Genomic DNA, 22,405 nt, shown 5'->3' on the forward strand with positions numbered 1-22,405 from the left:
CTTTCCACCTTTTTTTTTTATTATTGTGATAACACTGTCACAAGTACAGCGCAACAAAATTAACTCTCTTCATTTGACCCATCCCTTTGGGAGCAGTTGGCATCCGTTGTGCGGCGCCCGGGGAGCAGTGTGGGGTTAAGGGTCTTTGCTCAGGGAGCCAGAGTGGATTATGTGGGAGTGGGGCTTGAACTCAGGATATATATATATATATATATATATATATATATATATATATATATATATACATATATATATATATATATATATATATATATATATACAATATATAAAATAAAAAAAAATTGTTCTCTCACCCCTCATGGGGTGGTATGTGTCATCCTCAAGCTCGGGTCCTCTACCAGAGGCCTGGGAGTTTGAGGGTTCTGCGCAGTATCTTAGCTGTTCCTAGGACTACGCTCTTCTGGACAGAGACCTCTGATGTTTTACCTGGAATCTGCTGTAGCCACTCTCCCAGTTTGGGGGTCACAGCCCCCAGTGCTCCAATTACCACTGGCACCACTGCTGCTCTTACTTTACACATCTTTTCTAGCTCCTCTTTCAGCCCTATTTTTTAATTAGAAACCACTTCTGTGTTTACCACTGTTCTCTATCTATTAACTGGCCTGCTGATAGGCCGTTGGTGGTACTAGCCGCCATATTGGTACTCCCTAGTTAGACCAAACGGAACGTAAACAATACCTGCACAACAGCATCGAACAATGATGAGTCTCATTTTCAGGGGGGCTTAAGACTTTTAAAATAAAGATAAAGTCATCACTTTGACACAACCTTGGTGTTTCATAGCATCTATAAACTACTATAATTTATGGTAAAAAAAAATAGGCACATAATATTACATATTTAGTATGAAGTCTATAAATCATGTAATATAACATATTATACAAATCCTTCCCACCAAAATTGATGCATAATAATACTGTAGTATTATAACATTAACTGGTTATGTGTTATATTAGGAATATTACACAAACACACTATCTGATGATGTTCCAAAAGTGCTAAATTGATGACGTACATGTAATATACATGTTTTGGTTAGATTGTTATGGTAATTACATTACATTATATGCTTATTTATGGCGCTACTCCGTGAAAGTGGGGAGTACCAATATGGCGGCACGTGACTTCAGTTTTTTCGGAAAGATCAGCGTTGCAAGCGGATGCTTACGCTAAAACATACGTCACATCCGGAATGAGGCGCGCGAGTTTTGTGTTTAGCTGAAGAAACTACGTAACAGCTAGCAAGCAGTCTGCTGATAGTTTTCTGTTGGTTTTCTTTGATTTTATGGAGCTGTTGTGAACGTCTGGTTTAGATTTTTACTGTAACACAGCAGCAGTTCGTCATGGTACGTTTCGAAGTTTTGACTTAACACGTTATTTTTTTATTTTTTGGCAATGGAGTGGTTTATTTCTCCTTCTATTTCTTCTTACCTTCCCAGGTGGGCTGTACAACAAACTTTAATCGTTATTTGGCTTCCGTGGAATGGATTCATCCATAAAAAACATGTTTGACGCATTTAAAGATGACATTTGGAAAGGTAAGGTATATCAACATTCATGGTTAAACAGATAGGTGTGAGTACATCATGTTTATCACATCTTTTCATGCTTTATATGCGGCGCTTCTTAAATTGGATTAGATTAGATGAGCTTTATTGATCTCACAGCGGAAAAATCAAAACGCAAAAAATGGCAAAAGAAATAAAAAAAGGGCAAAAAAAGGGGAAAAAATGCAATAAAAAAAAAAAAAAAAATTAAAATAAAACCAAGGTAATAAAAGAAAACAAAAAAAAAAAAGAATAAAGGGCAAAGGGAACCCAAAAAAAGAAAAAAAAAAAAAAAAAAAAAAAAAAAAAAAAAATAAAAAATACAAGGTAGTAGCACAGAGGTTTGAGGTGACATATGTACAATCCGGATGGCTTATATACAGGTGGATTTACTTTTACGTTAAAGTGTAGTAGGTAAGGAACAACGGTGAGGTAGTGGTATGACTATTCTATTCACATATATTGCACATTCAGAATATTGCACAGTCAGTAAATAAGAAACTATAATATAGCTGCACAGTGGTTTTTACAGGAGTTATTGTGGTTATAGTGCATTATTATAGAGTCTGGTGGCAGCAGGGATGAATGACCTGCGGTAGCGCTCTTTTTTACAGACAGGGTGTCTAATTCCCTGACTAAAGGAGCTGCTCGGCCCCTCTACAGTCTGGTGCAGGGGGTGAGAGGTGTTCTCCATGATGGTTTGGACAGCATCCTCCTCTCAGCCACTTCCTCCACCGAATCCAGAGGGCAGCCCAGGACAGAAGTGTCCTTCCTCACCAGCTTATTCAGTCTCTTTCTGTCCCGCTCTGAGCTGCCAGGGGCTGCCAGCTGCCAAATTAAAATGCTGTTGGAAAGTTAATTTCTTTCCTTAATTCAATTTAAAACTCAAATTCTTCTGGATAAAATCATTTACTCAATTTTATATTCTTGGCATGTTAATTTAAAACCATCAAAATTTTTGATGGTTTAATTTTTATATCTTACAACTATTCAGATGAGTCCATTAAATAATCTTTATTTGTGACCCAGCCTGGAGCAGCAATCCATAGAGGGAACATTTCAGTTTCAGTGCAGCCCATCTGAGGGGGAAGTGGTGTCTGAGCCTCTGCTTCCATGACAAAACAGCATTTTACATAAGACCAATTTAAAAAGTATGTCTGATACAGAAATATGTTATCATTATTATTATAAATCATTCTTTGAACGAGAAACAATTCATGTTAAGAGTTTATATATATTTTTTTTTTGCATATTTCTTTTTCATATTTCTGGCCAGTGAGCAGTACTAGCTCAAAAAATAAAAGTAATCTTGCTAAAATGCATGTCCATCTTCATGCAGTAATTACTGCATCAATGCAGTGAGACATGGAGGCAGTCAGCCTTTAGATCTGATAACATCCCTTATCCACACGGAGACCAGGTTACATGAAATCGTGTTGCATGTAGACAAGGCCTGTGTTTTGGGAGAGCATAAACAATCGTTTTGGAAACAGGCTCCCAGAGTGAAAAAATCAGGGACTGCTGTTGTTGCACCATATTCTGTATTTGACCATAGACTTCTTTAGATTTAATTCTTGTGGCTTCAGGTCTAGGTATAGATCCTGTGACTTTGGGGTTAGTAAATAGCAGACTTCTGATGAAAACCACAAAAAAAAAAAAAACATGAGTAACAATATATATATGGGTCACAGAGTGGATTGTAGTTTGGGAGTGATTCTGTGTAAGTCCGCAACCAAAGGGCCCGACATAAGCGTCACAGTGTCTTTATTAGTGCAGTGTACATATTTTTTTTAAGCCATTTATAAAAATATAGTCAATTGTTCTTCATGTACAATACACCTAAGTTGCTGTTATAGTGGACGTTTTTTCCTCTGCATTGTTTGGCCTGGGTTTGATCATCCTTCTCCATCCATAATTCTCCAGATTCTTTGTGGGGGTGTGAGTTTGCTGGCCAATTAAGCACTGTGATTCCACAGTCATTGAAGCATTACCCCCTTTAGCAGTGCTGTCAACTGATAGAAATTTAATAAGCAATTCACATAAAGTTTGTCAGCATAGACGAATTGGATATTTTAATCATCTTAAAAGGGAACGTGCGTTTTTTTATTAGCTTTCAGCTATAATGATCAAAATGAACAGAAATTATTGCCCAAATTTAGGGCTGCATCTAACAAAAGTAATTTTTCGACTGCAAAAGATTCCTTGAATTTTTTTTTTACAAATGAAACCAGGTGAAACTCAAACTTTGCCACTTAAGGAGTACGGGATGGAGCTGACACAATATATATATATATTTTTTTATTTCTTAAATGCATAATGTTTATATGTTTTTTTTACAATCTTGATGTAATTGCTGCCCCAAGTGGCTTGCTCTATCAGCTAAAGACATGTTTTACAGTCTCTTTACTCCAGCTAACGATCATCGATTACTGAATTAGATGATGATTAGTTCAATAATTGATTAATCCAATTGTTTCAGCACTACTTAAGTTGTTATGATTTGTATTTAATCTATATAAACCTTATTTGAATGAAACGGCTCACATGAAAAACATATTTCATACAATTACATGTTTTTGATATTTTAGTTAGGGGTGTGTGGATGCAACTTTTACATTTCTGATATGATGCCGATATTACAGCTTTTGACTAAGCACTGACACTGATTTTGACCCAATATGATATCATCGAAAATTATACTGACTTTCAAAACTTATTTGGTTTTGAAGAATGTTAGACAAGGCTTGGTCAAACAATATAACTCCGAGAACAATAGTAAACAACAACAGGTACGAGGACAGCTGACCCTTTTATTGCTAACCAATAAGTTGCAGATAGTGTGGAGAGTTTCTGTTTGATGTTGGTGAGCTTAGATGCAGGCCAATAATAATGTTTTTTTTTTTTTTTTTTTTTGGCTGTTAAATTAAATTCCTAATTCTTATATATCGAAGGGCACTTTTGTGTAATAATGTGAAACACTAATGATCGGTCAGAAAATTGTCATCATACATGGTCTACTTTTATTTAAACTGATGTAGCACAATCACTGCAGTATGCTTTATGTGACAGATCCCAAAAGTTATGTCTAAACTAGAACTGAAACAATTAATCGGATTAATCAGTATTAATTGATTATTGAAATAATCGTCAGCTCATTTAGTAATTGATTAATCATTAACTGGAGTATAGAGACTGTAAAACATGTCTTAAGCTGATGGAGAAACCTACTTAGAGCAGTAATTATGCAAAAATAAGACAAAATATTTTGAATTTAAAATAAAAAATGTGTCCATTAATATGCTCTACCCAGAACTCCTTAAATGGAAAAGTTTTAGTTTCACCTATGGTAAATGGTAAATGGCCTGTACTTGTATAGCGCCTTTTCAAGTCAGAGGACTTGACCAAAATGCTTTACACTACATTCAGTCATTCACACATTCATACACTCATGGTGGCAAGCTACATTGTAGCCACAGCTGCCCTGTAGCTCGATGACTGAAGGGAGGCTGCTGTACACTGGTACCATGGGCCCTCTGACCACCATCAGTAGGCAATGTGGGTAAAGTGTCTTGCCCAAGGACACAACAACACTGAAAGACGGAGCCTTGGGCAAACTTGTTTGAAGGGTAAACTCCTTCACCTGACTCCTCTAGTCCCCCCTGGTTTTCACCTGGTTTGATTCTGTAAAAAAATCTCCTTTAAGGATCTTTTTATTACTTCATATTAATCAAAAGTGGAATCAACAGATTAATCGATTAGGAAAATAGTCGTTAGTTGCAGCCCTAGCCTAAACAATATATATATTTTTTTATCATTTTAGAGCTGGGACCAGTGGATCCAAACTGGTTTGAGGTACTGACAGCCCAAGCTTCTCTTGGTGAAGGACACGTTGATGATAACGATGACCTGTGTGCTAACCAAGAGGGACTTTTCAAAGCCCCTCTGGAGAAGACAGCAGTCGAAAGCCAACTGTTTTCAACCCCTAAAGTTTTTCGACGCAGTCAAATGGTCTCACCTGAGACTGAAGATGAGCCATCGTTCACAGCCGCCCAGGGTACTGTTTCTGCTTACATTTAAATAATTGAGACTGTTCATTTTAAACTAATTAATAAAGGCCTTAACACAAACCTCTATGAAGTTTAAACTCTAAAATCTACATGTTTCTATCATTTGTTTTAGGAAAAGAAACGCCACCATGGGTGACAACTCAGAGTCCCTGTCTGTTTGAGCCAACAAAACAGCGGTGAGTAAAATGAAAGCTTCATTCCATCAAGCTGTAACTGACAGTGTTTTAAAAACCCCTTATCTGTCTAACTTCATATTTTTCATTGTTCTTGTTCTGTTTATTTCAGTGTCCTGGATGTAAAATGTGAAGGTGTCCAACCTCAGGGTGAGGAGAGTTTTGGTAAGAAGAAACATATTTTAATTTATATAAACAAAGAAATTAAGAAATAAGCACCATTGATAGACATTCTTGTTTGATTATTGCAGATCTTCTTGATACCCCAAAGAAATCCCCAGTAAGTACTTTTTAATCTACCAGTTTTTTTAAAAACATTAATACAATTTCAGTCTAATGTAATAGATAATGAAACTTGTTCCTTTTTTTTGTTTCAATGAAACAGGACAGCTATGTCAAGCATATTTCTGAAAGTCTCGGTGCACAGATCAATCCAGATATCTCTTGGACCAGTTCTTTCAATACCCCACCAGCAATGCCATCTACCCTGATTTTATGTGAGTTGCTGAAACACATGGCATGTATTGTTCTAAATTTCTGGTTAATTGGACATATTTTCTTTTTTTGATGTTCCAGCTAAAACTGAAGAGAGTCCATGTCCAGCGAGTGTCACTGCAGATAGGAATGTTGTTGTGAGTACCCTACATAGTTTAATTATGTACAGCTGAACTAATCAGTTATTGTAAATCACATAATGCAACATTTGAAAAGTTCTGGATTTAAAAAGCCCTCAGAAGCTGATCTAGATTTGTGCAAAAAAAAAAAAAGATTAAGAGACAAGTTAGACACTCAGGTCGTGTAAAGTCCCTTGTGGACTCATTAGTCTGTTAAGGCAAGGCAAGGCAAATTTATTTGTATAGCACAATTCAGTGCAAAGACAATGCAAAGTGCTTTACATGATTAAAATATAGGAAAATAAAACAGAATCAAACCAAGTAGGATAAAAAATTTAATTAAATTGAAAATGCGGAGGGTTGATACACTGATAGCAAGTCTGTGATCAATTTAGGTGCTAAGCCATTTAGGGATTTATAGACTAACAGAAGTATTTTTAGGTCTATTCTCTGAGATACAGGGAGCCAGTGTAAGGACTTTAGAACTGGGGTGATGTGCTGTACTTTCTTAGTCTTAGTGAGGACACGGGCAGCAGCGTTCTCGATAAGCTGCAGCTGTCTGATCCACTTTTTAGGCAGACCTGTGAAAACACTGTTGCAGTAATCAATTCGACTACACATCAATGAATCTGGCTGCATTTCATCACTTTAATATGAAAACATTTATTCAATTTGTGGTACTCTCACCTTTTTATCCTGATAAGGAAATTTATAAGTAAAGTTTAATCATAAAACTTACAATTCTCAGTGTTTAACAATAATTGTTTTCTAGTTTTTAACTTAACATTTTTTCAAACCAGCATGATTATCATTTGTGTAAACATTGTGAAGCCTGTTGTGGGTTTTGAGGGTTAAATCATTTAATATTCTTTAGCCCTCAATATAGTAGTTTATAATAAGCTATTCTTTTTCACAGCATACTGGCAAATAAAAAGCAATTATCCTCTTATTAATGAAATTGCGTTGCTCTGAATTTTTGCTTTTTGTCTTACTTTCAAAGTTGGTCCGGAAGCTTTTCCCTTCACTTTCCAATTCCTCACTTAAAACCCCGAAAAAGAGTGTAGGGTCTTCTAATTCTGAAGGTAATAACTTCTTTTTTTCCCCCCACAATATGCCCATGAGTAGTTAATTATTATAGTCATTTTTATAAAGAAAATAAATGCAGATTACATAAGGTGCATTTCAATATGGTTTCACAGAGCCACACTAATACAAACTGTTTGTTGTTTTGTAATCAATAGGTGTTGTTTTTCCCGTGGCTCAACACCTCCCTGACTCTCCATTGGACCAGAGTGGAAGTCATTGGCAACAGAAAGATCCAGATACTGTTAAAGGAGAAGTTTCTGGTGCAGTTGGGTTAAAAAATGCTTCTTCTGACTTCCATTTCTTTGCAAACAGTAGCTCAGCTCTGAGAAAGGTGAAACCTGACAGAGTTAAATGTAAGCAAATAACTCTGACCAATGAAGACGCTTGCAGCCACCAGGCTGTATCAGAAGCCGACAATGGTGCATCTAGTGAAGAGGCTACCACTGATTTGGAATCTGGAGGATTACCTGCAACCCCATTAGTTAAAACTGGAGATAGCCAATGGTCTCCTATAAATTTATCTGAAATCTCATCTTGTGCTGTGAGTAGCAGTATGACACAGCCAGGTGACATTGATTCTGTCCAACACTCAAGACCATCATTGAAAGTCACAGACACTGGATTTATTCGAAAAAGGAGACAGTTTGTTTACACTGTTGCAACAAAAACATCGCAAATTAAGTGCCACGACTCACAGTCCCAGAAGATGGATTCCTCCACAAAGATTTCAGAATATGGTAAAACATTTAATATTCATTTTAAGAGTAACAATATGGATTTTTACATGTTTGCAGGGCATTTTGTATCTTCCCCATTTTGCACCTTTGCTCTTTTGACTATTTTGTACCTGTTTAAGGTCACCATCTTAATGTGTCATACTCACTAGGCCTCACTCCTCACACATATTGCTTTGAAAGCTGTTAATTTTAAGTAATTTTTCAATATTGTTCTCAGTCTCGTGCATAGAAATGTGATTTTATGACTAAAATACTGAAAAAACTGCCTAATGGGGTTTAACAAAAAAAGGGATTATCAGTTAGTTCAAGAATTAAGGAGTGGAGGGATTAATTGTATATTCTTATATGGATTTGTTTTTAGGATAGATTTTATTTTCTTAAATATAGAAATATTTTTAAAATGAGATTTTGAATTTACTCAGGTTAACTTTATTTTCTCTGAAAATGTTTTGGATTTTTTTTTAAGTGAAAGAAAAAGGAAAAATCAAGAAGGTGGTCGAAGTTTGGTCTTTTGTGCAAAATGGAAGTTAAACAAAGGTCTAAATGGTTGTAAATTGTAGGCACAAATTGGTGAAAGGTTAAATGTATAATGTATTTCCCTCTAAACTGTTACTGATTGCACTTTTTCCTTTTTTGTTTGCTTTTATTTAGCACAAAAAGCAACTCTTAAGACATTGAAGAACACCACAGGCAAAGTTGAGTGTCAGAAGATTCAACAATGTCTAGGAGAACCCGCAACTTACTCTGCAGTCCCAAAACTCCAGGATGTTGATATGTCTCAACTTTGCAGAGAATTTGCAAAGGAGTTCAGCCAAATGACTGACCTACATATTGCAGAGGATGCTCAGAGTAACTTCTCTCCTGCAGCATGTCTGACTGCCTTGAAGCAAGCTAAACAGAAAGTAAATCAAGCAAACCCTCCCAATGACATCAGTGCCAACAAGCAAGTCCCCACTGTTTACCAACCTTGTTCAGTCAGTGAAGGCACCATGATTGACAGCAGAGTCCAGTCTGCTGTGAAAGACGTCACTCATATGACCACCTTGTCATTTGGTCCTCCTCGTTCTGAGAACTTTAACCAAAGTCGACCGTCTCTGAGCTTTAAAACGGATATGCATCATTTGCCATCATCAAATGAAAGTGGAAATCCAACGATTAATGCTGAAGTGTCTCTGCACATATCTACCAAAGATAAAAATCTGGATACTGGAAAAGGAATCGATTTGCACACAGAGAGCACATCAGCAGGGCATTCAAGGAGTAGAGAAGAAACTGTTGATGAAAGTAACTGCAGCCAGCTGGAAAAAGCTTCTATTGTTCCATTTGCCAATGCATCAGGATTCAAAACTGCTTCAAATAAAGGCATACACATTTCCCCTGCCAACCTGGAGAGAGGAAAACGTTTTTTCGAAGAGGCTGATGGTGAAAAGACTTCTCATGATCTTAGCATCACTACCCCATATGCCAAAAATAATAAAAGGAATTTAATTCCTGAAACAACGAAACCCAAGCCATCTAATTCCAATCTGTTACCCAAAGTAGAAAGACCATTTGTAAATATCAATTCCCATTTAACGGCATCAGAAAAAGCGGATGTGACAGAACTTTGCTGTCTCTTAGAGGAGGCGGACAGCCAGTTTGAATTTACACAGTTCAAACCTGCAAAAAATCTCCCGAATCGTGAATATGATTTCCACACTTCACCAAGACAGGACAAAGATCTTGACCCTGCTTTTCTGCAAGACATAGACTTTGATGACAGCTTTAGTTCTGATTGTGGAAAGCACCCAGGAGTCACTGTCATGAATGACAATATGGCCCTGGCTTTATCAAATGGAGAAACGGCAAAAGGCATAAATCTATACACAGACTTGTCTATGTCAAACTCACTAAGGGAAAACTCCTGTTTGTCAGAAAACATTTCTGAGACGGGGAAATGCCCAAAGTTAAGTGATATCTTTCCCAGAGCTGAGGATACTAAAGCCAGCGAGTTGAAGAGCAACAGTACTTTGATGCATGGTCAGGGATTTAAGACAGCTGGAGGAGTTATGTTGCAGGTCTCTAAAAAGAGTCTGAGCAGGGCAAGAGCTTTGTTTGCAGAGCTGGAAAATAACTTGACAGAGCAGAAACGGGCTGATAAGCAGGAATCAAAAAATGTTGCCCAAACAGAACAGAAATGTGACGTGGATTCTGACATCTGCAAGCACAATTCTTTCATCCTCAAAGAAAGCTGTGATGTAAGTAACAAAAGTGAGAATTGTTTTTCCAATTTAGATGAGGTCCGCTGTTCAAACAAAAATCCATCAAGTGTTGAAGATAAGAATGTCCTTGAAAGCAGTGAAACTGACGCAGCGAAGTGTGAAATCGGGAAAGGAATCTCAATATCGGCTAAGCACATGAAGGGTGCAGATGTGTTATTTAAAGACTGTCAGGTAATAGAGCATAAAGAGGAGAAGAGCACAAAGGCTCCTCCAGAAAGTGTTGAAAGAGGGAGAAGCTTTTCAAACTTTAAAAGCCCTAAGGTCAACATTTATAAGGAGGGTTTTGCTGGATGCTCTAAATTTGAAAATGAAAATTCAGCATTGATTGCACATACAGGTGGGCTTCATCGGGATGAAGTGGAAAGGAACAGCATGTCTACACCAGCTTTGAAAAATGAAAATGGAAAAAAGCCATTTTCAACTTCAAAGCCATCTGCTATTCTAGGCACATCAAAGAGCATTGATTTGTCTGCCTCTAAAGACCTGTGCACAAGTGACGGGTTCCGTACAGCTGCTGGGAAGAACATTAGTGTGTCTGTTGCTGCAATGAGGAATGCTGCATCTCTTTTAAATCAGATCGACACACCTGTGGAGACAAACAAACAACCTAATCAAAAGAAAAAGACATCAGAAACAGAATGTCTTAGTAATGTGATGTCAAAAATAGATAATGGTGGTTTTGAAACTGTAGTTGAAGTGAGAAAATTTGCAACTTTAAAGAAACCCACACTGTCAAAAGAACATGAAAAATCAGAGGATAAAATTGGTGCAAATCAGTCCAAAATCCCAGGAAATGACCCGCGGAGTGGTGGCTTTTTTGCAGCCAGTGATGAACCTGGTTTCTTGTCATCTGAGGCTTTGGAAAAGGAAAAGGCTTTATTTAGTGACAGTAGTTTGAATATGGATGATGTGTCAGAAACTGTTGCTGTAAGAATTGAGAAACCAGAGACAAGACTCTGCAGTTACACAACTGCAGGGGGGACAAAGGACCAGGTGTCACAGAAAAATCTCCCAAAACCAAAAGATCAATTTGAAGAACTTGATGATCTGGATTTAACCAAAGCAGTGGATGAAGAAGGTTTGTTTTCAGTTTTTGATGAGGGAAATGTGCGGGGGAGCAAACAGGCAGAATTGTACAATTGTTATCCAGGTGACAAAAAAAAGATAAACATTTCTATCAAGGCTGGATGTTCAAGAGGTGCAGAAAAACAAGTGGAAGTAAAGGAAAACATTTTGCCACAAGCAAGCCATGGGCTACAGGCAGCCAGTGGAAGGAAAGCCGGTGTATCATCTCACTCTCTGAAGAGAGTAGAAAGCCTGTGTAGTGAGTTTGAAGAAATTAAGAATAAAACAAATGCAACAACACCACAGTTCGAGGCTACTGCTCCTCCGCTCAAAAATAGTGTATTTCACTCTGTCAGTGGTAAACCAATGGCACCTTCAGCTGAGGAGGTCGAAAAGCCAAAATCCCTCTTTGGTAATATCACCCGCAGAGCAGAAGACCCAGATGTTTCACAGACAAGGAAAACTGATGACATACAAGACGATCAGAACAAATCTAAGAAAATATGTTGTGGTTTTACTACAGCAAGGGGAAAAAAAGTCAACGTTTCCCAGAAAAATCTTCAAAAGGCAAAAATCCTTTTAAAAGAAGTCAGTGACTTGGGTTTAACAAAAGCAATGCAAGATGCAGATATTTTGTTCAGAGATGATGAAGACTGGACCCTGGACAGTAACAGTGATGCATCATTAGAACAAACTAATAAAGTTTCAACTAAGGAAAGTGGCAGCATAACGGGAAACCTGTCCCAACTCAAACCAGATAAAAAGCAAACTGTCGATGTTTGTGAAGAACCTGAATCCAGTTCAATTAAAGCTAACCAAAAAGAAGGCTGCTCAATGCCAGGACAGAATGGTGAATTTGAGACAGCAAGTGGGAAAACAGTTGTTGTTTCATGTGGGGCTCTGTCAAGAGCAAAGTTTCTGAGTGAAAACAATGCAACAACACCGCAGTTTAAGGCTACTGCTCCTCCGCTCAAAAATAGTGGATTTCATTCTGTCAGTGGTAAACCAATGGCACCTTCAGCTGAGGAGGTTGAAAAGCCAAAATCCCTCTTTGGTAATATCACCCGCAGAGCAGAAGTCCCGGATGTTTCACAGACAAGGAAAACTGCTGACAAACAAGACGATCAGAACAAATCTAAGAAAATATGTTGTGGTTTTACTACAGCAAGGGGAGAAAAAGTCAACGTTTCCCAGAAAAATCTTCAAAAGGCAAAAATCCTTTTCAAAGAAGTCAGTGACTTGGGTTTAACAAAAGCAATGCAAGATGCAGATATTTTGTTCAGAGATGATGAAGGCTGGACCCTGGACAGTAACAGTGACGCATCATTAGAACAAACTAATAAAGTATCAACTAAGGAAAGTGGCAGCTTAACGGGAAACCTGTCCCAACTCAAACCAGATAGAAAGCAAACTGCAGATTTTTGTGAAGAACCTGAGTCTGGTTTAAATAAAGCTAACCAAAAGGAAGGCTGCTCATTGCCAGGACAAAATGGTGGATTTCAGACAGCCAGTGGGAAAACAGTTATTGTTTCATGTGAGGCTCTGTCAAGAGCAAAGCTTCTGAGTGAAAACAATTCAACAACACTGCAGTTCGAGGCTACTGCTCCTCCGCTCAAAAATGGTGGATTTCATTCTGTCCGTGGTAAACCAATGACACCTTCAGCTGAGGAGGTTGAAAAGCCAAAATCCCTCTTTAATATCACCCGCAGAGCAGAAGTCCCAGATGTTTTACAGACAAGGAAAACTGATGACAAACAAGATGATCAGAACAAATCTAAGAAAACATTTTGTGGTTTTACTACAGCAAGGGGAGAAAAAGTCAATGTTTCCCAGAAAAATCTTCAAAAGGCAAAAATCCTTTTCAAAGAAGTCAGTGACTTGGGTTTAACAAAAGCAATGCAAGATGCAGATATTTCGTTCAGAGATGATGAAGGCTGGATCCTGGACGGTAACAGTGACGCATCATCAGAACAAACTAATAAAGTATCAACTAAGGAAAGTGGCAGCATAACGGGAAACCTGTCCCAACTCAAACCAGATAGAAAGCAAGCTGCTGGTATTTGTGAAGAACCTGAATCCAGTTCAATTAAAGCTAACCAAAAAGAAGGCTGCTCAATGCCAGGAAAAAATGGTGGATTTCAGCCAGCCAGTGGGAACACAGTTGCTATTTCATGTGAGGCTCTGTTAAGACCAAAGCTGCTGAGTGAAAACAAAGTGGATGATGATGGGATTTGTGCTCCGTCCCAACTTTCTGAGACCCCCGTTTCAGGTCCAGGTCTGATGAATGGTGGATTTTTTTCAGCAAGTGGTAAACCTGTGGCAATTTCATCTGAGGCTTTACAGAAAGCAAAGGCTCTTTGTAGCGACATTAGTGTCACAACAGCTCTACCATATCCAACTGCTCAAAGTAAAAAGGAAAAAATGAAGTGTGGTCTCACAAATGTAGGGGTAACAAATGTTATAAATTCAGAGTTATCACATGTAAAATATACTGAAGGAACTTTAAACCCCATTTCTCCCCCAAGAAGTGGTAATAGGAAGAACCACTCAGCGGTTCAATCTTTTCCTTTAGCAGCAGACATTGGAAGTGACCATGAAGAAAAGCCATGCATGATAGTCTGTGATTTAGACATTAAAAACAGCATCAAGAGATCTGAAGTTCTAACAACAGGCCCAGAATTTCAGTCATTGAACCTCGCTGGCTGTACAGAAACCCAACAAATGATTTTTGCTCAGGAAGCTTTTGATTGTACAAAAGCCTTACTAGATGATGAAGTTCGGATTGGCCAGAGCTTGTTGATGGGTTCAGAACATTTCCAAATACCAGAAGACTGCAAATCAAATGGCAAATCTACCGAAGAAGCCAAAAGGAAGAAAACTAGAAGTGCTGAAGATCTAACTGGCAAGTATTACACATTAAATCTTTACTTAGTTGCTTTGATAATTTATGTAATAACTGATTTTCCTGCTATTAGTTTATTATACTTTCTACATGCATTACGATTTTAAATAAGGAAAAACCCTTGATTATAAGTATAGTTTAAGAGATTCTGCTCTTAGATCAAAATTTCCATTTTTATTTACCAAAATGTAAGATCTTTGCTAAGCAGTGGCAGACAAAAATCTGAAATCATTTTCCTGCCTTTCTTATATAGCTCAGCCCCCTTCCAAACGAAGATTACTAGAGGAATTCAGTGAAACCACCGATGGTCCAAGAGGTTCAGGGCTTCACCCCATAAAAAGCTCTCCAAATGGTAACTCTCTTGTATTATATTTACTTTGAGACAAGTAAATAGAAGTAATCCATTTTAATAATATTTTACCCGTTTCATCAAGGTTTAATGGACAGGGGAGTGTTCAAGTACAATACCTCTCTTCATCCACACATCACAAAGCCTCACAGGTATATTGTATTAGATGTTAGAAGTTGTGATTCCAAATGGCAAATAGATTTTAACAGATCCTTTTCATTTATTTTTATTTTCTACAGGGATGCAAAAAGTTTTGTGCAAAGCAGATACCAAAGGACAACAGATACAAACCCAGGAGATCATACATCCGCATCCTCCAAGATGCAAGCCTTTGTTCCTCCATTTATCAAAAGCGCAAAGAGAGCTGTATCCAATAATCCAGAAGTCGGAGACCGCAAAAGAGTACCTGTGTTTGTTCCCCCCTTCAAAAAACAACGAATTGTCCTACAAGTGAGCTCGCCTAAACAACAGGGGAGTGACACCAACAACGACGTAACACTTACCAAGAAAACCCCAAGCTCTACAGATATTGTCCCTTTAATGAAGTCTTCAAACACTAATGTGATGATTCCAAGTGTTCCTGAAAACGAGGAGCCAGTTGGCGCTGCTGAAACATCACATGTGGACAACAAGCTTTCCAGAAGCCAAGGTACGGTCATCATTTTAACTAAAGTCTGTGTAAAAAGCCCTAGATATCCTATATAACATTGGTATAATCATAGTCTCTTTCAATAGACAGGACAGAGAATATTATGTTGGCCCGGGATATGCAGGACATGAGGATTAGGAAAAAGAAGCGGCAGACCATTCGACCGCTCCCTGGGAGCTTATTTTTGACAAAAACCTCAGGAGTTTTGAGAATCCCTTTAAAATTGGCAGTAAATGGAAATAAACCAACCAGATGCTCTGCAAAAGAGGCAAGGCCAAAACATACACAGCTCCTGAGCTTTCCTCTTTACAAGTTACATTTTGTCCTATAAGCAACGCCTTTATATTTATACATTTCTGCTTTAGTTGTATGAGTGCGGAGTCCACAAGCATGTTCCTGAGATCACCGGAGCAAACGCCGAATCGTTTCGGTTCAACTTGCTGCAGTTCATCAAACAGGAAATGATAACAGATGGGGGCGGTGTTCAACTCGCTGACGGAGGCTGGTTGATCCCCAGCAACGACTGGACGGCGGGAAAAGAAGAATTCTATAGGTAGTCATGAAAGTACATTGTTTTTACTTATTTTCACACTCCTATTCACTGCTTTAATATGCTGAACTGTTTTCCATAGAGCATTATGTGATACGCCCGGTGTGGATCCCAAACTGATCACCGAGCAGTGGGTTTACAATCACTACCGGTGGATTGTGTGGAAGCAGGCCTCCATGGAGAAATCCTTTCCAGAAAAAATGGGCAGTCTTTGCCTCACTCCAGAGCAGATTCTCCTGCAGCTGAAGTACAGGTTCATATCCTTAAAGTTCGGACAGCTACATTTGCAGTTACTAGATTGCAATTATTGTTAAGAAGAAAAAAAAAGAAGTTGTGCGAACCTGCGTGGGTAGTTATTGAAGGTCCTGTGCAGAAGCCTTCAAAAATTAGACTGCTCACTAGGATAAAGTTGGTTGGAGAGCCCACAGTTTCTGCATGCAGACAGGGACGAGGTTTTTATTCCTGCGTGTGACTGTTTTGTCGCACGCAGGAAGCCAGCCACCATACGGTTTGAGTTTTGTCCGCTTTTTTGAGAAACAAATTAAACGGGGCTGAAGAGACGGCCGATATAAAGATGAGATTTTCCTGTTTCTCCCTTAAGGAGAACAAAAGAGAAGCAGTGCCGTCTGATTGAGCTAATTTATACTAGTTGGCAAATTAGAGATTATTTCATTCAAGATCCTTTAAGGATTGGATAAGCTTACTCTTTAACTACAGTGTGTTGCTAAAGATGATTAATGTAACATGAGATATCTGAGTCTGAGTCTTAAGCTGCAAAAAACCCCACTAAACTATACCATTGCATTATCTATATATATATTTTTTTTTTTCCTTTTTTGTCAGATATGATGTAGAGGTGGACCACAGCCGCAGGCCAGCTCTGAAGAAGATCATGGAAAGGGACGACACACCAGCCAAAACTCTTATTCTGTGTGTCTGTGAGATCGTCTCCAGAGGTCACCTGCTAAACGCACAGAGCCGCAGCGACACAAAGACAACACAAAGTGCTGAAAACAATCCATCAGCCATCATCTGGTTGACAGATGGTTGGTATGCCATCAAAGCACAGCTGGATGAACCTCTGACTGCAATGCTTCACAAAGGTCGGCTTGCTGTCGGCGGCAAATTGATGATCCACGGAGCCCAACTGGTTGGATCACAAGATGCCTGCTCTCCTTTAGAGGCACCAGACTCTCTAATGTTGAAGGTATTTACAGGGAGAGGATACATGTTTTTCATTTTTTTTCCCAGACCACATAACATGCAATTTGTTTTAGATATGCGCCAACAGTACGAGGCGAGCGCGGTGGGACGCTAAGCTGGGATTTCACAAAGATCCTCGACCGTTTCTGCTCCCCATCTCCTGCCTATTCAGTAATGGTGGACTAGTAGGATGTGTTGATGTTCTTATACTGAGAAGTTACCCAATGCAGGTGTGTAGAGAACTCACTATTTATATGGTTCCTCCATTGCGTTCAACGTCTGAATGTGTGTTTTTATTTTTAAAGTGGATGGAGAGGAAATCAGATGGTGGTGTTGTGTTTCGGTCGGATCGGGCAGAAGAGAAGGAGGCAAGAAGATTCAGCCACCATAAACAAAAAGTGATGGAGATGCTGTTTGCCAAGATTCAAGCTGAATTTGAAAAAGAGGAGGAAGGTAGGTTTAAATTCAACTTTTTAATAGCGAAGTTAAAATATTGAAACGGATTAACAAGTTTTCACCTTCAGGGAGAGCGAAACCACAGCGCAGAAGGCAGACAATCAGCAAGCAGGATGTTGCAAACTTGCAAGAAGGGGTAGAATTATATGAAGCAGTTGGAGACGACCCTGCATACCTGGAGGTAATGGGAACTTCAAAGTATACATTTCAGTTGCATCTCTGTGAATTTCAAACAACTTGTTTGTTTGTGTTTTAGGCTCATTTAAGTAAAAAACAAATGGAGACTCTTCAGGCCTACAGGAGTTCTCTGATGGAGAAGAAGCAGGCCGAGCTGCAGGACAGATATCGCCGAGCTCTGGATGCAGAAGACAATGAAATGAGCTGTCCAAAAAGAGATGTGGCACCTGTATGGAGACTTTGCATCGCTGACTCAAAGGACCAGTCCAGTTGTGGTCGGTCTTGTTATGGTGTTTTACATCTTATCTGTCTTTCTCATTAATGTGTATAATTTTATTTTATTTTTTTCTCTCTCTTGTAGTTTATAAGTTAAACCTTTGGCGGCCTTCCTCTGATCTTCAGTCTCTACTGAAGGAAGGTTGCCGATTCAAAGTCTATAACCTTGCCGTCTCGGATGGAAAGAACCGCAGCACCATTGAAACCGTTCAGCTGACCGGAACAAAGAAAACACAGTTCCAGGAAATGCCGGTATTGCGATATTCAAATGATCATTTGTTATATTTATTTATGACCAAAAGCTTTTTCAATTTTTAACTAAATTTTGCATTCAGGCGTCCCCAGAATGGCTGTCATCACGTTTCCAGCCCAGAGTCGCCACAGACTTTGCAGATCTTCAAAATGAAGAATTCAAGCCCCTGTGTGGAGAAGTTGATCTTGTAGGATATGTGATCAGTGTTATAGATCAACAGGGTTAGTGTTTGTTTGGTTGTCTTTTTCTTTTCTTGTTCTTAGCTGTATTGTTAACTGAATTGGATTATACATTAATTGTTCACAGGTCCCTCTCCTGCGTTTTATTTGGTTGACGGGAAGCAGAATTTTGTGAAAGTGCGCTGTTTTACCAGCTTGGCTCAAGCTGGCCTTGAAGATGTGGTAAAACCAGGTGTCCTGTTGGCACTGAGCAACCTGCAGCTCAGAGGGCAGTCTATGTACCCTACCCCTGTGGTGTATGCTGGGGATCTGACTGCTTTCTCCACAAACCCCAAGGAGATTCATCTACAGGAATCCCTCCAGCAACTCAAAAGCCTGGTCCAGGTATGGTGTTAGAAACTGAAATGCTCTAGAAAACTGTTTCTTATTTCTCTAAATTTTCTCTATCTTTCGAGCTTTCTCATTTTTAGCTTCATCGTCTTGGTCTTACTGCCATGTTTTTAAAATGTCACTTTTGTTTATATATTTAAAGTGTCAGGACAACTTCTGTCCATCTGCTGAGGAAAAGCTTGCCCAGTTAGTCAAGTCTGATGGCATGCAGTCGGTCTGCTCTCCATCTTTGCAACCACAACCTGCAGGCTCTGCAACAGACAGAAGACAAAGCTTAAGCTCAAACGTGAGTTCGTTTTTATGCTTTTTAAAAGTTTTTATTCTTCCTTTTTCGTATGTTGTCACATTGCAGTCCCAGGCTCATTTGTATTGGAGGTTTACTTTCCTTACACACAGAAAAGTGCACAATTTTGAAGTAGAGAAATAGGTTTTCCTTATGGTGAAAAAAAAAACTACTTTGAACCTCTATATTACGCTGTTCTTTTGTTATCTTTAACATATAATCTTCCAGGATTTGTCTATGTTTAGCTCAATCTAGCCTCCCATCAACTTTAAAAGGCTTCTCTGACCCTGCCTGACAGACACATTCTCACAGCATGATACTGCCCCCACCATGTTTTGTACTCAAGGATGGGTGGTGTGCACACAATGTTTGTGGAGTATGCAGGGCCAAATGATTTGACCAGAGCACATTTTTTTTTCACATGTTTAATGTGGTTATGATTGGTTACTCTATTTTCTAATTTTAGTTAGATGAATTGCATTACTTAAAAAATAAACTAGTTTTAGTTACTATATACTTCTCCAAAAAAGTAACTGAGTTAGTAACTCTGTTATTGAACAAATAAAGGAAAGATTTTTAGGCAAATTAACTGCAGTTACTTAATGTCACCTAAAATGACTCAGAACTTGGATAACTTTCATTGTATGTTAAAGTTCATTATCTGAACTTTAAAATACTACTGAAGTTCAATTCTAAAAGGTAAAGTGTTTGATAATTAATTTGAGTTAAATAATAACTTAAAGGACTACATGTCTAAAAGCATTTCATATTAATCTGCACCATGTTGGTGTGTGTAGACAAGTAAGTTGCAACATATTTATATAGATGTGATATTTTTGTTTTCCAATTAGAGCAAATTAGATGTTTAGGAACTTCATATTTCTGCGCTTTGACAGCCTACAACTGGCTTTAAAATGGGCATGGAGCTGAATGCTATTCAAGGAATTTAAAAATAATATGTACTTTGCAAAAGAATCAAACAGGGGTTACACTATTCCAAGAAAAAGGAAACGACTGTATAATTCCTGTATTTCTATGTGAAAAAACAATGAACAATGCAAGTGAATACAGTATAATACAGGAAGTAAAAAGAAACAAGCAGGCAGCCGGTGGCCATTTTGTTGCTGGTGGTAAGACAACTTGAGGAGCTGCTTTAGACCAGAGATGCTTTTGATATGTATAATATCTTTATTCTTGCACATCACAAGCAAATCACAGGAACTTTTTTATAACACAGTTAATCAGTCAAACACTGGCCACACCTATTCTAAGGAGGTCAGATTAAAGGGGTTGAATACTTGTCTGGGCTGTGCTTTTCACAATATTCATGAAAAGGTTTAAAGCTTTCATTATTTTCATTATTTGTTGAGGTGTTCGGTCCCATTAAGCTAGAAAACTGTTGGTTACTTCAGAAAATGAAAGCTAAGTCAAGGGGTGACCAACCTTTTTCATCTTTTGCTGTATTTAATAAACTTTGAAAACATCTTTTTTCCTGCAGGTGACCTTTCAGAAACCAGGTAAAAGCCTTGGATCCTTCACACCTGTCAGCAGTAAACTCCCTGCACCAACATCTTCAACAGAAAAAGACCCTAAAAGCCTGAAAAGAAAAAGGGCTTTGGATTATCTTTCTCGCATCCCTTCTCCACCTCCTATTTCCCCCCTTGGCTCAGTAGTTTCACCTTGTGTGAAAAGAACATTCAATCCACCTCGGAGGTCTGGGCCACCAAGCACTTTAAAACCCGCACAGACTGTTGAACCGAAGCGGGCTGATTCTCTAGTGGAGGATGAGTGGGTGAACGATGAGGAACTGGCTATGATTGATACGCAGGAATTGCATGTTGGAAATTTATTGTAGATTTTACATGCAAGTTAACAACAGTACATCTTTTAAAACACTGTACGAAAGTAATGTGAAAATTGAAAGCTGCTAAAAAAAAAACATGTAACAAATTGTATTTAACATGTTCTTGATCATATTAAACTATGGATATGGCTTTTCACAATAAAATCAACCAATCACCTCTGTCCTTGTTTCTGTGTCTTAGGAGATAAAAATTGGGTAAATTGATCAGGGTTTTAGAAAGATCTAAGTGGACCAGGCTGCTTCCTATTGGGTGTTTGATACCTACATTGATTTACGTCTGAATTTTTTCAGGGTTAGTATGAACAGAATGACATTCAGGAATGTTGAACAACACCCAACAGGGTGAGCTGTTGAAGCACATTTGTACTTTTTGTCCACTCTGCTTCTGATACTACATTCCTTTTCTGTCTGTTGTAGGATTGTGAAGTAAATAAAAGTGGAACACATTGCTTTTCAGTTAATGTTTTTTTTTATTTAAACATGCTGAGCTTCTCAAAAGTACTGCCATGGTAAATTCCATGTTTTTCCAAGAACTGCCTTGTTACTGTTTTTTTTCAAAACCTGCTCTTATACAAGATCTGGACATTATCTGTCATAAAAAAAATGGAAGAAAACCTTTATCCCTTGGATTGGTTACAGTATGAATAAAGGAAGCTGGTGTTCAGTTTTAATTGAGATGTTAAAAGATTAAAGTTTGATGCTGGAGCAGAAAGATTTAACATTATGTTGGGGTGAACTGTGTATTTGCATTTCTGAGAATTTGTATCAGAATATTCACACAGACTATATTTACTAACCTCCTTTTGTGGATTTTTTGCTAGCTTTCAAGAAATCCATGCAAGTCCATCATTACCTTTTATTACTACTAATAATTGATAACTGCATATCAACCAGTCCTGTTGGTTTTGTGAAATGGGGTTTGATGCCAATACCTTGTAGTCAATTCCAAAATATATTCAAGTATATTGGAGACTGCAACAAAGTGCCACCAATGGTACTGGTGATACTTTGGTTGCAAATATAGTTCAAGGACTATGGTAGCGTTATAAAATAGCAATTTGCAGCAATATGTATTTCCATTGCTGGATTTAAATCCAGACTCTCATCCTGTTCTCTTCTGGAACCTACAAAACCTATTTTAGCCTGAACTCCCTGCAAAGGAGGTATGTCACCTTCACAATTTTTACTGTTACTAAAAATCTCAATCTCCTACAATATATTGACTAAAGGAATTTTTTTATTTAATCAGTTTCTTTTTTTCTTCTTTTTTTTTTTACAGTACAGACCTTAGTATCAACTGAGA

General features: G+C 38.2%; 1 protein-coding gene across 2 annotated transcripts; it reads left to right on the forward strand.

Annotated features, from left to right (window-relative positions):
* The first annotated feature begins 1,162 nt into the window (after positions 1-1,162).
* brca2 (breast cancer 2) lies at positions 1,163-21,704 on the forward strand. Of its 2 annotated transcripts, XM_015386399.1 has the most exons (28): positions 1,165-1,367; positions 1,461-1,559; positions 5,389-5,622; positions 5,748-5,811; positions 5,921-5,973; positions 6,060-6,088; positions 6,194-6,305; positions 6,385-6,440; positions 7,423-7,504; positions 7,664-8,245; positions 8,897-11,883; positions 12,526-14,473; positions 14,727-14,825; positions 14,908-14,974; positions 15,062-15,471; positions 15,558-15,739; positions 15,837-16,024; positions 16,104-16,274; positions 16,865-17,228; positions 17,299-17,454; positions 17,530-17,677; positions 17,749-17,861; positions 17,937-18,132; positions 18,219-18,385; positions 18,469-18,607; positions 18,693-18,949; positions 19,098-19,241; positions 20,737-21,703. In XM_015386399.1, the coding sequence occupies exons 2-28, from the start codon at positions 1,505-1,507 to the stop codon at positions 21,091-21,093; spliced, it is 9,360 nt and encodes a 3,119-aa protein (XP_015241885.1). In that variant the 5' UTR covers positions 1,165-1,367; positions 1,461-1,504; the 3' UTR covers positions 21,094-21,703. The 2 variants fall into 2 exon arrangements, with proteins under 2 accessions (XP_015241884.1, XP_015241885.1); XM_015386398.1 differs by having other exon boundaries at positions 1,163-1,367; positions 8,897-14,473; positions 20,737-21,704.
* The last annotated feature ends 701 nt before the right edge of the window (positions 21,705-22,405 follow it).

Source organism: Cyprinodon variegatus, unplaced genomic scaffold (genome assembly GCF_000732505.1).
Source record: "Cyprinodon variegatus isolate N-32 unplaced genomic scaffold, C_variegatus-1.0 Scaffold367, whole genome shotgun sequence".
In the NCBI taxonomy this organism is placed as follows: domain Eukaryota; kingdom Metazoa; phylum Chordata; class Actinopteri; order Cyprinodontiformes; family Cyprinodontidae; genus Cyprinodon; species Cyprinodon variegatus.

Coding starts and splice junctions, on each gene's coding strand:
- brca2 (XM_015386398.1), top strand. CDS start 1,505: ATGGATTCATCCATAAAAAACATGTTTGACGCATTTAAAGATGACATT. Junction 18,950..19,097: donor AACTCAAAAGCCTGGTCCAG/GTATGGTGTTAG, acceptor ATATATTTAAAG/TGTCAGGACAACTTCTGTCC. Junction 19,242..20,736: donor GACAAAGCTTAAGCTCAAAC/GTGAGTTCGTTT, acceptor TTTTTCCTGCAG/GTGACCTTTCAGAAACCAGG.